Raw genomic sequence first — 16652 nt, 5'->3', positions numbered from 1 at the left:
GAGGTGCCCCAAGACCTGCAGTTTAGTATTGAGTGTTTGGAGCGCCTGATCGTGGTTGTCTGTATACAGAGTCCGTCTGCTGTTGGAGACCAGTACTCCCAGGCATCTGAGGTGTTTTTACGACCATTTAGGGCCGCACGTCCGATCAGGGCATTTCGTGGAGGGGGTAAGCGGGAACATTTCCGATTTGGTATTGTTCACCGTGTATCCGGAGTATTCTGCGAATTCGTTAATATCTGCCATTATGGGGATGATGTTTTGGTCTGGTTCGCGGACGTACAACAATGTGTCGTCCGCATATAGTGATATAAATTGGGTGGCTCCTTTCAGCGGTATGCCCTTGTTATTATGCCTCAGCCGCACCGCCGCTGCCATGTGCTCGATTGTCAAGGCGAAAAGGATAGGGGAGAAGGGGCATCCCTGTCTGGTGCCGCTGAATAACTCAAACAGCTCAGATATAGTTTTGTTTGCACACACTTTCGCACCTGGGGCTGTGTAGAGCAGTCTGACATATTTAATGAAGTAGGGGCCCACTCCGAACGCTTCCAGCACCAGGAAGAGGTACTCCCAGGAGACCGAATCAACCGCTTTCTCGGCGTCTAGGGACACCACAACTGCTTGCTTGCTTGCTTGCGTCGATTTGTGCCACTATGCCGAAAAATGTGCGCAAGTTTAGGGCGGTGGATCTTTGGGGAATGAACCCGCTTTGGTCCGCATGTACCAACACAGGAGTTATTGGTAGCATGCGGTTCGCCAACACCTTTGCAAATATTTTTGCATCTACATTTATCAAAGACAAGGGCCTCTATGATGACATTTCTTGTGGCGGGCGTCGGGGTTTGGATAACACTGATTATGGCCTCGCGCATTGTGGGGGGCAGTATTTGTTTACCCAGGGCCTCTCCCCATACCTCTAGCAGCACCGGGACCAATTCCTCCCGGAATTCTTTATAAAATTCTACACCCAGTCCATCCGAGCCTGGCGCTTTGCCGGACTTGAGCCCCTTGATTGCCTCTGTGAGCTCCTCTGCCGTGACAGGTTGCTCCAGCATCAATTTATGCACTTCTGAAAGTTTGGGGAGGTCTAATGTGGCGAAGTAATCTTTGATCTCATCGGGGGATTTCCTGTCCCTATTCGCGTACAGATTTTTATAGAAATTAACAAATTCATCATTAATTTCCTGCTCGCTTGTTATTATCTCCTTGCCTGCCGTTTGGATCGATATGATCGGATTCATTTGGTTTTCATGCCTAACCAGATTGGCCAACATTTTCCCTGCTTTATTCCCCTCTCTATATCTGCAAGCCCGAGTGGGGATTGCCATATATTGTACTTCCCTTACTGCGAGCCGATCGAAATCTCTAAGAAACTTGTGTATCTCAGCCAGGGTGCCGCCACTGTGTGTACGACCATATGATTCTTCTAAAGCGCTCAGTTCCCTCTCCACCCCCTCCAGTTCGCAGCGCACATCCCTCAGGAGACCCGTGGCTTTGGACATCAAGGCCCCTCTCGCCCAGACTTTAAATGCTTCCCACACTGACGAAATGTGATCCAATGTTGTCTGTGAAAAAGTTGGCCACTTCAACATGTAAAGTTTCAGCGACATTCAGTCTTTCTATATCTCTAGGCATTCTCCATCTCCTTGTTGGTCTGGGGGTTTCTCCAAGAGTAAACTCCAGTGTCACCGGGGAATGATCAGATAGCATGCGAGGGAGTATTTCACAGTTGTGTAGGGAATGTGCTATGTTTGGGGATACAAACCAATAATCAATATGAGACTCACTGTCATGCACAGAGGAGTAGAACGTATACCGCCTGCTTGTAGGATGGAGCATTCTCCAGGCGTCCACTAGGGACATTTGCGGGATGATCTGCCGTGAAGCGACTGTCGCCCTTGGAGGTGCCCTGGTTACTATGGTGGATCTATCCAGAGTCTGGTCTAATACTAGATTAAAGTCCCCTCCCCATAACACAGTGGACGTATCATGCTTAATGAGGATTTCGAGCATGTGCAAGCAAAAATCGGGGGTCGTCCAGGTTGGGGCCATATATGTTCATTAAAGATATTTGCTTCCCTGCTATTTCCCCCCGGACCAGCACATATCTACCCATCGGGTCCGCCAGGTGGCCCTTGGCTATAAAGCACAGTGAGTTGTGTATAAGGGTGCATACTCCCCTTGATTGCGATGAGTAATCCATGTAGTAGCGCTGCTTACCCCATGTTACCAGCATTTTCTCATTGATCGAGCCCTGTGCATGTGTTTCCTGCAACATTAAAATGTGAGGTCCATGTCTGTTTACATAATTACCGACCTTCTGGCCTTCATTGGATTGTTTAGGCCACGGACATTCCATGTCATTAGTTTTATCCTCATTCCCTCACCCATTTTCTATGCATATACATTGCATTATACCAAATTGGCCATTAATGCACAAGTAGCCAACGTCTGAGTGGCACCAGTGCCTGCGAGACCATATTTCAAGTGATGTACAACTTCTAACAGAACATGCCTTCCCTCCGGACTCAACCTTGTCCGGGTGGTTGCAAGAACTCAAAACATCCCAACCCCACCCTGTCCCCCCCCTCCACCCACATCATCTGCCCCAACTGGACGATGAACCCTGGTAACTGTTTGGAACTTTCCTGAGGGTGCTTCGTTGCCGTCACGAGATCAGCCGTCTGGTCACCCAGGTAGGAGACTCTACGGCCCAGTGACAACGGATCTTGGTCCAGTTCAGTTGTGCTTAGGTTTGCTGCGGGGAAGGTGCAATTTCATCCATTTACCGGATCCCCTCTGCCTTCGCCCGTCAGGTTCCGCATTTGGATCCCTCCTTCGATCTCTGGGGGGCAGCGGTATGGAAGCTTCCACATATGCCATAGCCTCTGCAGGATTTTCAAAGAAGTGGGCTCTTCCACCGTGCTGGATCCTCATTTTTGCAGGGAAAATTAAAGCATAAGGGACATTTCGGAGCCGTAGTTGTTTCTTGACCATCTCGTAGGATCTGCGTTGTGTTTGTATGTTCGCAAAGAAGTCTGGATATGTATGGATTCTGTTTTCTTTGTAGTGAAGCGTCCCTTTTTCTATGGACAGTCGGAGTATTGTATCCCTGTCCCTGTAGTTTAGAAACGTGCGATGACGGTGCGGGGTGGAGCGCCCGGCTTCGGAGGTGGTGCGATGAGCTCTTTCAACAAGGAAGTGGTTTGAAAGGAATTCTGCCCCCAGTATGGATTTCAGCAGTTCTCCCACCTGTCTTTCCATGGAGCCTTTACCAAACATTTCCGAAACCCCAACAATGCGAATGTTATTCCTGCGGGATCTAGATTCAAGATCTTCGCACTTGCTCTGGGTCTTGCCCAGTTCGGTCTTGAGTAGGGCTATGTCCCTGCTATGCTGCGTGATCACGTCTTCAGTCGAGCTTATCCTGTTTTCTGCTTCTGAGATTCGTGCGCTCTCCTTTTCCACCCGTGCCTTCAGGGATCCAATCGTCGCCACGATGTCATCCAACTTAACGTTGGCCGCCAGGAATCCATCCTGCACAATTGTTGCCAGGCGATCTAAGGGGTCTAGTTCTCTGCTTTCAGATGTTTGTGTCGTCCCTCCTGATGTCGCCTGTGGCTGGGAGCTAGCGAAGGAGTCCATTGGTCCAGTCTTCCTTCCACCAGTACCCTTCTTCTGAGTGCGGCCCATTAGGCAGATGGGCCACCTCTGGAGTGGGTTGTGTTCTCCCACGTGTGTGTGACTGCTGTCCAGCGACCAATGTCGCCACACAGCGGTAACAATGGGGGATGATGTTGCCGTCTCTGTTCTATCCCCCGGCTCGAGGTGTGTTGCAACGATGGGGATGGGGGTGGGCACTCATCACCCCAGATGCTTGTCCCCAGCGTGTGCAAGTGACAAGGTTCCTGTGCAGTTCTTAATATTGTAGCGACCAGGTGGCCACGTCCGGTCGCCTTGGCCCGTTGGCTCGCGTTCCCACACTGTCCCCGTGGTCCGGGGGCCCCGTGCCCACTCAGCTACCAGCCTGTCCGCTATGCCCTTGCTTCGATTATGTCTCAGGGCTCCCACCACTTATGCGCCTGTCAATCTGCGAGGGAGTTAAACGGGTATGGAAGCAGGTATCTCCGGGACTTTTATTTAGTCTAAATGTGCAGGATGTTCATAGTTCACTTGAAAAGTCTGGGTCTGAGTACTTCGAGTGTATCTCCCAGTAGCTGGAGGTGCCGTGCCGCATTCCACCCACGATAAAATGCATGAGGTGGCACCGGGTACGCCAAGTGATTACACACCCTGCCCCACACCTCAAACCGCCGCTGTCGCTGGGAGGTGCCTGCACGTTGTGTGCTTATCACCTCGCACCTGGGGGGCCCCGACAACACTCCCCCCCCACCGCACATCGCCCGCTTCGTTTCGCTATAACGGCGGGCTGTTTCGTTACAGGTCACCGTCGGCTTCAACTGAGTCATAAGGCCAGTGTCGCAGGGCACAGCGCGCACCCCCTACCCCCGCGGCCCACTTACTTCACCAGCAGCGTCCCTGCTGGGCTTCAGCCGCCGTCACGATTGGTTTCTGGGCACTCGATCATGTCCTCACACAGGATCCTTTGCGGGGGGATCCACCCCGGGGCACCAGCTCCGCAGGGGGAAGCGAAGCAGAGTGTCGCCGCACTCGAACAGCGTCTGTGTTGGCGGGCTGCCCCTCCCCCACCTGGCCCGCCCGCACTTGCCAGGACCGGGCTTGCGTGGAAGCGGCACGGAGCCCTCGGGCAGCCGCGTCACGGCCCTGCAGCCAATGCGATTTCGCCGGCTGATAACTTCGCTGCCCCAGTACTGGCGAGTCCCGTTTTTTCAGGGTTTTCTCCAAAGACCTTCCGCCACAGTTCACCTTGGGTGTTCGTCAGATAGCTGATGGTTGGCAGGATATTTTAGACAGAAGGATTTTGAACGGGCCGGAGCTCAGCACCTAGGTGGCCATTTTAGACGTGCGCAACAGCGCCCCTCGGAGATCTGACATTTTGCCTAAGAATTGAGACCACCGCGTTCTGAGGGCCCATTGCAGAGATCTCATCCACAGTCTGGCCTCTGGCACCAGAAAAATGCAGGATGCCATGAGGCCGAGCAACCTTAAGAATTCGAAAGCCGGAAGACTGTGGGCATGCTGAAATTTGTCAACCATCTGGACAATGTGATGAGCCCTCACCTTGGGTGGCGAGCACTTCCAAGGACGTGTCCAACACAGCCCTGATATACTGGAGCTGCTGGGAAGGTGTCATGTGCGACTTCTTGAAATTGAGGGAGAAGCCCAGCTTGTGAAGGGAGTGGCAGGTGAGGCTGAGATGATCCAAGGCCTGTTTGGGAGAACTTGCCCCGATTAGCCAATGGTCCAGGGAGGGGTAGATGTAAATCCCCCCCTCTCCTGAGATACGCCGCCACCACCACCACGAGCTTGGTGAAGACCATCGGGCGGCGGTCAACCCGAATGGCAGGACCCGAAACTTAAAGTGCGAATTGCCAACAGCAAACCTCATGGCATTTTTTGTGCTTTGGATGGATTGGCACATGAAAATAAACATCCAGTAGGTCCAATGACACTGACCAATCCTGAAGTCGAAGGGCCTGAAGGACCTGATAAACTGACCATCTTGAACTGGTCCTTCCTGAGGAACTTGTTCAAGCGACACAAATCCAAGATGGGTCTAAGTCCTCTGTCTTTCTTGGGAATCAAAAAATATGGGGAATACCAACCCTGGTTCCTCTTTGCCACAGGCACCAATTCTGTAGCGCCCTTCTCCAGCAGGCTTAAGATTTCCTGCAGAAGAAACTGATCTGGAATCTTCAAAGAGAGGTTCCCCGGTGGATTGTCGTGAGGCCGATTTAGGAAAGGTAGGCAGTAGCCGTGGGCAACTGTTTCCAGAACCCACGCATCTGAAGTAATGGCTCGCCACTCTTCTAGATGCTTTGACAGTCTCCCCCCAACCGGCGAACAATGAGTCCTGGCCTCATAATTGTTTGTCCTCAGGTGCTGCCGCAGCCGCTATGAAAGAGGCAGCTGCTTGAGCGGCTTTGGCACCATGCCAGTGTCCACCTCGAGGACCCTTACGGAAGCCCCTTTAACTGGCTGCTCCCCTCGCTCTACCAAAGGAGGAGTAGTAACGAAAGGAACCCCTCCACTGTTGTCCCCTTGGTCGAAAAGGGGGAGGTTGATGCACAGCTGTGCCCAAAGATTTAGCAGCAGCTTTGGAGGTCCGCAACCTCTCAAAGCTCTAGTCAGCCTTAATACCAAACAAATGAGCACCGTCAAAGGGCATGTTGAGAAGGCGGTTCTGCACATCCGGTGCAAACCCCGACTTCCGCAACCAAGCAAACCTGCGTATCACGGTGCTCGCAGCCATGGACCGGCTAACACTATCTGCCATGTCCAACCCGGACTGAAGGGATTCACACAAATGCTCATCCTTGCCATCCTGCACGATAGCAAGGAACCCAACCCTTTCTTCCCCCTTCGGAATATGCTCAGTCGCTAAAGAGAATTCCACAGACTGTAAAAACTTGGCCATGGCACAGGTGGAGTAGGACGACTTAAGGGCCATACTATCAGCCGAAAATACCTTGCGCACCCATCAATCGAATCGTTTGTCGTCCCTATCCGGAGGGATGGTAGGGTCCGCCGCTTGCCTCGAGGTGGCCGTGGCCGCCTGAACCACCAACCTCTCAGGAGTGGGGTCAGTAGATAGGTAGCAGGGGTTGCTACTAGATGGGCAGTATTTCTCAGTCAACGACTTGTTGACCGCCGGAAGAGACTCCGGGGTGTTCCAAGCAGCAGCCACCCTTTTCTATAACGTCTTGTGAAAAGCCAACACCGGGTCAGTGGACGGTCCCCGATCCAAAATATTAGTTAGGTGATCCTGATCAAATTCAACTGGAGGGCCGGACCACCCCAAGTACTCAGTCACCCTCGCCATCTATCTCCAACAGGAGGTTAAAGCATGAGCCCCAGGTTCTGGCCTCCCAAACTCCATCTCCGGAGATGTGTCCAGGCCACTGGCATCATGCACAGACTGATGCAGGTCTTCCAACTGACTATCCTCTGAAAAGACCAAGTCCGGAGCTTCAGGAGTATCCCCCAGGGCATCAAAAGGCACCAACTCAACCTCATCATCCTCATAAATATCTATTAGAGAATGAGAAAATTCCCCCCTTCGAACAGGAGTCGACCTGGAGTGAAGTGTAGGCCTCACAGACTTAGACAGAGCCTTCCTCGGTGGATCAACAGCCCTAGAGGCCTCCACAGGCAAATGCAGACCTATAGACCCCGATGGCGTCAAGGGCGCTGACGGCTTTGGAGTCAATGTCGATAGTGGCTCCGAGGGCCTGGTCGAGGACAAAGCCCCGACAGCAGTGCCCGACAGGCTTGCGCCAATGGCGTCGACACCTTCCCTGATTTCACCAGTTTCGCCGGGGACGAAGACCACGACCTGGAACGTCTCTGGCAAACTCCTGGAGCCTTGTCTGAACAGGACCTCAACGGTTCCCGATGTTTATCGCGCCGACCGCCCGGGCCCAAAGGCAAGCAAGCGTCGGACCGAGACTGATCCCCGCCGGCTTTAACTGAAGGCACAGACGGAGCAGTGCCCTGAGATTGAAAAATCTCTAACATCTTCTCCCTGAATGCCTCCTACTCCTCCGGGTTAGAGGATTTAGTGGGGCAAGCCACTTTCCTAGCTGAGCCATCAACCAACGAGGAAGGGGAAAGCAACCGGTGACGCCGCTTTCGGGGGTGCCTCGAACCACTCTGGGGCCGAGATCCCCTGGATTTCCTCCAACGGGGAGAGCCACCCCAGGAGTCGTCGATGGATAGACCGGTAGATTTTTTTAGATTTACTGGGTTTGGGCACTAGACCTACCTCCAACCTCCCCTTACGCTCCTGCAAGGCCTTGGCAGTCAGCGACTGACATTTCGAGCAGTCGGCGGTGTTGTGACTCTCGCCCAGACACCATAAGCAGATACAGTGCGGGTCCGTGATGGATATTTTGGACTTACAGTCCCTGCACTTCTTAAAGCCAGACAGCGGGGTCGGAGGGGTCGAAGAGATTATTTAAGACTATAAACACAAGGTGCGCCGAGTTCTCGAAGCAAACAAGTTTGCGGAAAAAACATAACTGAGGCTACAGGCGCCCTACTCATAACATCCGATGACGTCACCCTCGACAGAGGCCCTAGAGGGACATCGACCCGACGGCAACGACGCAGGACGCCCTATGCCGAAAAATGTCCAAAGCAGCATAGCTGTGGACATTACATGTAAAATATGTGGAATCCGTTGGAGCACAATCCATTCCAAAAATGGATTATACTTCACTGTTAAAGCGCCAGCCAGACAACTTCTCATCTCTGCCAGAACTGCACACAGAAACTCCAAACCAGACAAACAGAGATGTGTGCTTAACGGGCAATAGAAAGCAATGTGTTCACCCTTTCCCCCGAAGCGTCTTCCATCTGCCCAATCTGGCGCTTTGCAATTTAAACCCCCCACAAATGCAGGATGGTAATTTTCCAGAATGCTCCGACTTTCCAAGTCCACCTGTTACTCGCATCCATGGGCATTCGGCTGAAATGCCACATAGAAACTGCAAGAGGTAAACACTTCCCTTTCTCATGGGAGCACAAAAGACAGCAACTGCACTACTACGTTTTCAAACAACTGCTGGCATCTCTAGTCAAAACAATCCTTGCAGCAGTGCAAACTAGCATAGGCGAAGAAAGCATGTTTTCTAATGGAAGAATACAGACAGTGTTCAGATTTCGCATTAAAATGCAGATCTCACAGAGGAAGAAAAATGTCCATTGCTGCTCTGGAATCACCCCGAATGGACTTAAGACTCCATGTTTTGACATTTCAAAAGCATTACAACCGGGTAATCTCTTTGTTCAGAGTTTTATTATACAAACACTATTACACAAATCTTTAGCTTCACCTGATGCATTCGTCTTCTAGGTTCACCAGCTATTCCTGTTGTTGCTACACCGCAACCTTTGTTCACCAACAACCCGGTAACCCTACTTTGCTCCCAGGGCTTACGGCTGTCTGTTGTGCCTCAGTTTCTCTACACCTTGCTGTACTGCTCTCTCGTGTGCCTCCTCCAGCGCTGCAGTCCCATGGGGTCCATTTTCATGATGCGCAGTTTACAAGGCTTTCACTCTTTAAGCAGTGGGCCGCCCAAACCTTTGCTTCTCTGCTCCTTCGTCGGGACTGCTCTCTGACCTCTGCCACAGTGCTCCTGCCTTCAACACAGTGCTCAGCAACCTTACAGTTTGCAAGTAGATTTGGCATCTGCAGCTTTTCTCTCATATGTGAGGGGTCAGTAATGTGAGACTCACGACTGTTAAGCTTTCTCAAGGTACAGCATTTTATTTTAGACAAAATTATAAAATAAACCCTAACTAAACCTACTCTACCAGGTAATTCCCTACTTAGTCTAGGATCTACCGAATAACTTCCTAGCATTCACAATACAAACCCTTCCTCTAAAACAACAAACATACAAAGCAATGTTAAAGCAGCCAGGGGACTATTAACAGCCTCCCGATGTACAAGCAAGCGGAACTGGGCCCTGGAAATCCCCTGCACCAAGAACGGAAGACCCAGCTATAGAGCAAAGTTAAACTGTTTTTATTACACCTTCAAATGACAGGATTGCATCATGAACAACCTAACAGTCTCCACACGGTCTCAGTGTCTGGGCGGTTGTCAGCTGGTTTTGGTCGTTACTGATGTCACAACATGCAGTTACAGCTCAAAAACCGAACATACAATGGGATATGTTAGTAAGATGAGCTATGTAAACTTTCTATAGGTGTTGGCGCACCCATTAGGCAACCAGATCTAGTGGCTCCTCCTCAGACCACCTCCAAAAGTATCAAATACAAAGTTGCAGGTTAGTGAAAGGTGATTGGCTGATGCAACATTGTATGAACTCATCGGAGCAAGTCAATAGATATTGGACAGCCAGGGTCTTCTCAGCCTTGGATGGGTACCAGGCCAAGTGCAACACGCAATGTAATGGCAACGACTCTGAAGATGCGATGTGTTACCAAAATGTTAACTTCCCAGATCTCCTGTGCCGTGAGACAGAACATTTGTCTTTGAACCTGTACAACATTTGTATCTTCCTGTATTCAGTCCGGCAGGAACAGCAAACTACCTAGCTTAAATGAATAGGCATTGTCCACCATGTTCAGGTCACACGCGAGGACAAAGAAACTGCTCTCTTATTCATGTAATGAGGATTTTAGCTCTGGCATCTTGCAAGTGATCCATCCCTCTGCTCATCTGGAACCGTTCCCTCCCTCTATGTCCTCGGCCAACTGTGCGCAACGACTGCAATGGAAACCTGCTCTGTCAGCTTCAGCCGGATCATTCCATCAGCTATCCCGGGGTCTTGAATTCTCAAAGCTTCTCCTGTTCACTCCAATGTACCTATGTGGTCCATCTTTATTTACATGGCTTACCCTGGTAGTCGCACTAAGCTTTAGCAAGCTGGTCATATGTATTCTTATGCGTCTTGTGGTTTCGTGCTCAGCAGAAGGGGTCTATGTGTGTGTGTAAGTCATCCAACTATGTGAGTCACAAGCATATCCTTTGTGTCTTTCTGTAATGAACTAAAATGTCTGTAGCTTTTTGCCTGAAGGCATATATGCTTCATGTCGAGCGCATCTATGTCATGTAAGCCGTGATGTCATCAACCTGATGGGGCTGCAGTCAGTCGACTTGCTCTATAGATTGCAGGCTTGTTTCCTCTGTTGCGTCATCAGGATATGGTCTAAATGGCTGTGAGTGAATAAATCTCACAACTGCAACACATCGATGAAGGGGAGGAGGGGGTCATGAGCGATGTACATCTCGCTTTTCTCAGTCCACGGGCTGTCAGCGGGAAAGGTGCAACAAGGCGATGTGAAGATCCCTCTCTTCAGCAACATGAAAACATAAATGAAAAGGTTACCAAACAACCAATGTCACTTCTACTGGTGCGGGGCAGATCTTGCTCCCCAGAAATATATCAAAGTCAGTCAATTTCTTCCAAGGAAAGGAAAGTCTCAACCCAAGTCTTGAAAAGGTTCCAAAGAAATAAAAGTGAACACAAATAAAAATCCACTAGTAAAAGTCTCTTCGTTGCTTGATGAAATGATTTCCTTTTACAGTTCCACAAAGAAATTAACAGCACCAATGGAGGTTTCCTGCAAGATTTCCTTCCAGGAAAGAATACATAAAGTTGAAGACAAAAGTACTGCTTCCGTTTACATCAACTCCTCAGGCTTTCAACTTCTGCAGCATCTTTTACAGAGTTTGTCAGGATGCTTCTGGTTAAGGTTTGCTTTCTCTTCAGAAACTCCCTTCTATTATCACAACTACGTGAGCAGCCTCCTTTGCCCCACAGTTGGCTTCTGCTTCTACTTCTTCCAGCTACTAAAATACTGACAAGGATATGGACGATCAAAGTTGTACTGCTGCTACTACAACTTCTTATATTAGGCAAGTTTGCTGCTACTGCTCCAACTTCAACTTTAGGCAACATCAACAAGACTTCTTCGACTTCTGCAGGTTGGAAAGGCACTCTTCTCTCTTATAGAACAAGAAAGGGGCACCTCTTTGCATTTCCATTTGTCTTGCAGCTACCAAAAAGATATGCTTCTAGCTTTTAGACCACTTCTCCCTTCAAATAACCTCAGCCATCCAGATTTTAAATCAGCTTCTATTAAAAAGTATTCAACTCCCTTCCCTAGCTTCCTATACACAATTTGCCTCCAAATGTTACCCCAAAGCTGTAGTGCCACTCTTCCAGCTTGGTTACTTTTATTTGAGAGGACTCTAGGATTACAACAACTTCAAGAAATCCAGAATAATGTTATATAGTTCTTAATTGTGCGCGATTCATTTTTACAGAGTTCACTCTATGGGCTTGGGTAACGCTTGATCTTGGCTCAGCTTCAACCACTACTACTTTAGAGTGTGATATGTTACAAGATTTAAACTTCTTAAATAAAACAAAATGAGGCACAAGTGATTTAGTTTTACTCTTGAACTGCCACTTCAAAGAGATGGGCGTTCCCACCCATCGGTCAGCTACCAGATTCCAAGATATCTGGAAACATTGCGTCATGCGCGGCTTCTTAAAATGGTGCTTGTAACATCTGGCGGAAAGTCAGTTCTACTTCAAATAAGTTTACTGGCAACAAGCTTCTTGTTAACAGGAGCCACGCGACCGCTCAGCAACAAGGTATTTCTAATAGGGAAACAATGCTTTCACTATACACGCACACTTCACTGGTTTTACATAAGCGCGCATTATATTCCCCTTACTTAGGGATATAAAAGATCGGGTCTTTGGGTTTAAAAAAGTAAAGTCACTCCTTCAGCTATTGCCCTTTTACCCTTAGTAGGAGGTTGAGACATGTAGAAATGATAAGCCAATTCCTCCTCCAAGTCTTGCTTAACAGAATTCCTCTTCAGGGAAAAATACTGTTTCACACTGCGCAATCTCCCCACTTCCCTGGGCCTAATCTCCACCCAGGTGATCCTCCCACAGCACACCACCCGCAGGATTGGGATCAGGAAGAGTCTACCCTTTCCTGGACAAATGGGAAGGGACTCTAGGTAGGGTTTAAGTGGGAGATCGGCAGAATTCTCCACACCTGCCTCCTGTCCGCTGCAACCAGTCAGTATTCAAACTTCCCGGCCTGCTTACTCATTTCCCAACTAGAGCATTGATGACCAACTAGAGTTCGATGACCAATTCTTGTAATCATTACTTGGTCACTCTTCTTGGCGTTTGTGGTTTTGTAATTGGTTTCTGAATGACTTGGAGGAAGTGGATACTGGTTTTCTCCTCGAAGGAGTAGAAGTTGGAGAATTAGAAACCAACCGAATTAGGATGAGTTTCGACCTTCTCCCTTAAGGCATTACAGGCCATCAACTGGCAGGAGCCCCACTCAATCACTTTGTGCCCCTTACCGAGGCACCAGAGACATTCTGTGCATATCTGTGTTCGACATCTTTGAGTCACAATCCGCACACCTCAAAACCTTTTTCGGTGTAGACATTATTGAGAAATTCAATAAGAAATATGAAGTTAGAATTGCAGAGGTGAGTCGAACCTTTCCAAGAGCGTGCTGTGCATGCAGAAAAATGTAACTGAGGCAACAGGTGCAGTGTGTGCTATTTATACTCTCATCGATGTCACGTCCGGACACTGCAATGGTAACAGTCGAGGGACAACGACTATGCCGTACAGCACCCTCTACTCTCGAAAAATGTTTCAGAGACTGCAAAGCAGGATCTATCAAAGATGAGTAATCCATGGGCGAACAATACATTAGAAACAGTTTCTCAGTAGTTATAGTCTTCGGGACTAGTATGTTTCCCCATACAAAACGAGCAAGCAAAAGGAAAGTGAAGCTGAAGGCTTTGCTTACCTTGAAAAACGTCAGGACTGGTTCACAAAAAAGCAAAACAAAGGGTGCCCCATTGAAATCAATGGAAGGAAGGGTGCAAAAGAGGAAATCTTTCTTAACATGTGTGAACAAAGGTCACAGGATACAAGTGCATAGAAACATTACTGCATGTCGCACCAAGGTGTTGACAGCCACTGAGCTTCATGCTGTACACATGGACATGATTTCCAAATCAGTTGCTAGACAGTGATGCAAAACAAGGGGCAATAAAGGAAGGCTGACAGCAAAATAAACAATGCTGAGTCCCAACTTATTCCACGGAAAGCATGCTCTAGGTTCGAGTAGTATTTTTACTACAGCAGTAAAAATAGACTACAACAGTGTGTTAGTAGGTCACATACCCTTCCTAAGCCTGGCAGTGGAAACTGAGGGAAATGTGAGTTCCAAGCAGCAGTTTTCGGAACAGCACGACTAGGTGGTTTGCTTGCTGCACATCGGGACGACGGTTCACTCTCATCCGTTGAATATGGAGTATCAACTTCATTCTAGAAGAAAAATACCGTAGTAGTCAAGAGACAGCAAAACTTCATGCAGTCGCATAATTACAGTCATTATGGTCACAAAGTTAAATAATTTCACTGTGAATATTCAGATTCTTTGCCTCCTCACCCAAATACCACTTACAACTGTATCACACAATATATTAGGAATTAATAAGAAGTGGGCAGGGAGCAAAGCTAGCAGGGCGATTGGGTGCGAAAGTAGTGCACAATATGGTTGCACAGAAGGTTGTAATGGAAATTAATGCAGCAGGGCCTCGCTTCCGAGAGGAGGGAAGAAGGATAGATTACATGTGGGTGGGGCGCGGGTTTGAGTACCCAACACATGGGTTCAAAATTATGAGGGGGAGGAGGCATTTCGGTAGGGAACCATAGAGAGCCATGACACATCCTATGCTTCTCACTGTTCAGATGGATTTATAGAATCTGACTTGGTGGACAGGAGGCCCCCAATGAGTATACACAGAATAACAATTCAGCTTAGGATGTCAGTTATAAAAAAATAGTTATTTCATTTTTCAGTGTCTTCTAAAGGTGTAAATATATAAGGAGATAGTATCATCAGACAACACTAATACAAATATATAGAGTCACCAGTTTGCTCACTCACGATACAACAAATAACTTGCCATGTATAACAGGTAAGTAATACAGACGCAGTTCGAATGATGAGGACCAGAAACAAGTTTAATTCTCTAAACGTGTCTTTAGGCACATTTTAAAGTAATGAAGAATCCTATCTGTGAAAATATATGGGTGCTACAAAGATATTTCCATTACACTGCAGGGTTCGAAATTGCTGGGAGCTATTTAGCTCCCACTTCTAGCCAGGGAGAGTCTGGATAGCCTGGAACCAAGAGATACCAGGAGCTACTTTTGGCTCTCAAGACCAACTGGTGACTTACAAACATGCATATGTGACATTACCTTTGAGCATTTGAGAGTGCTAATACAGAAGAATTAGGACACATTTAAACATAATGGATCAGACAAAACAGGCAAAAAGTTTACATCTTATGTGGAAGCTAGATTTGCAGTGTGCTTTGTAAATCGATCCTGGTACCCCAGCGGTAGCTCCTGCCTACTAGGTGATGCCAGACACCCAGAAGCTGGTTTTAGCTCCTGGCCATGCAATATGAATTTTGAACCTTGTACTACATTGAAAGATGCTGTCTGCAATATGAAGAAATACAAGAATTCCAAAGGGAATCCGTTTCAAATAATGATAGTTTGCAGGACTGATAAGGTTCCCCATAACCAATGAGCAAAAAGCAAAAGAAGTGAAGCTGAAGGCTTCACAATTCCCTTCAAAGGGTCAGGACAGGATTACAAAACAGAGCAAAAAGAATGGGGGTTCCATATGAAACTATGTAGGGAGGGTTACAAAAAGAAAATCTTTTCAAACACTCACTGAATGGCAAGGGGGTGGACAAGGTGGGTGCATAGGAAGAATACTGGAATGGGTTCCACTCACCCAAAATTTGGTTGGTGATGGGAGGGAAGGTTTAAACAGGGTTCTTCGTAGACGCTTTTCAATGCGTAGGCAAGAGGGGGTTAGGAAGGGCTAATTCACCTTCCCTGGAGCACAGATCAGCCAGGAGGCATAGGTAGACCACACTTCCATTGTGCCGCTCGGTAGCGCTGGTGGGCTGGGTAATAGGTCTTTCCTACACCTGGTTTTGGAACAATGACTAAGTGCCAGGGCTATTTGGTCTACACCCATCTGATAAGAGGTCTGCACACGGCCAAAGGTGGCTGGGACCCATAGGGTTACTGGTCTACATAGGATTATGATTTGAGGAGTGTGTTAGCAGAAAGCGACTTTCTACTTATTTTGGCGAGTATGTTGGGGAGCAATTTCATTTCTGTGCCAATTCCCTTCAACCTTCGAGACCCCCAGCTCTTTTGCTGGACTTGGGACTTTCTAATTTTATCTCCTGAGTGAGTGGGACCTTTTTCTCAATCTCGTGTTTTTCCCGGATTTGGATTTTGTGTTTTCAATGTTTTTGGAGTCTGACAAACTCCATAGGCATCTGCTTTTTGTATAGTGACACACAGCACCTTCAGTGCAGTGTCAATGGGAAATCCTTTGGAATTCTCATAAGGTTTAACTACCTTTTCTTGTGTGAACTACAGTTCCCAAGAATAGTTAAGTGAAATGGACATTGACTTTACTTACCTTTTCTCCCCATAGGCCCTGCACAGACCATTTTATGTGGAGTGATGGGGGAGGAGGGGGGATTACCCAGTAGCCCCTTATCCTACTTTCTCATGTAGGATTTTTATGTTACCCTTAGTGTTAGGGAGCATTCTCAGAAATGTGCCAATTCCCTCCACCTTAGAGACCCCTAGCATCTTTGCTGGATTTTGAGCAACTTTGCTGGATTTTAAGACTTGATTATTTTAACCTGAGAGAGTGACCCTTTTTCCACCAACTCTCTCATGTACTTTATTGTGATTTTGAACACTGTTTTATTGTTGTGGAGTCCAAATTCCACAGTCTTCATCTTTTACATTGTCACACAGAACCTTCAGTGCAGTGAGTCTCTCAGATTTCCCAAAGGTTTAAATACCTTCTCTTGGATAAACTACTGTTTCCAAGAGCAGTAAAGTGAATTTGACATTACTTACTATTGTAACTTT

The 16652-nt window shown here is 48.0% G+C and overlaps 1 protein-coding gene across 2 annotated transcripts in view; it reads right to left on the bottom strand.

Annotated features, from left to right (window-relative positions):
• Positions 1–16652, bottom strand: part of LOC138511692 (survival motor neuron protein-like) — a 643682-nt gene that overhangs the window by 286052 nt on the left and 340978 nt on the right. For both annotated transcript variants that reach the window (XM_069627523.1, XM_069627524.1), the window contains one exon: positions 13851–13994. In XM_069627523.1, the coding sequence (XP_069483624.1) occupies positions 13851–13994 (144 nt within the window). The remainder of the gene's footprint in view (positions 1–13850; positions 13995–16652) is intronic.

This window comes from Ambystoma mexicanum, chromosome 6p, assembly GCF_040938575.1.
Source record: "Ambystoma mexicanum isolate Mex_15411 chromosome 6p, UKY_AmexF1_1, whole genome shotgun sequence".
Classification (NCBI taxonomy): domain Eukaryota; kingdom Metazoa; phylum Chordata; class Amphibia; order Caudata; family Ambystomatidae; genus Ambystoma; species Ambystoma mexicanum.
The sequence above is the reverse complement of the archived record's forward strand: the minus strand, read 5'-3'. Positions and strand labels throughout refer to the sequence as shown.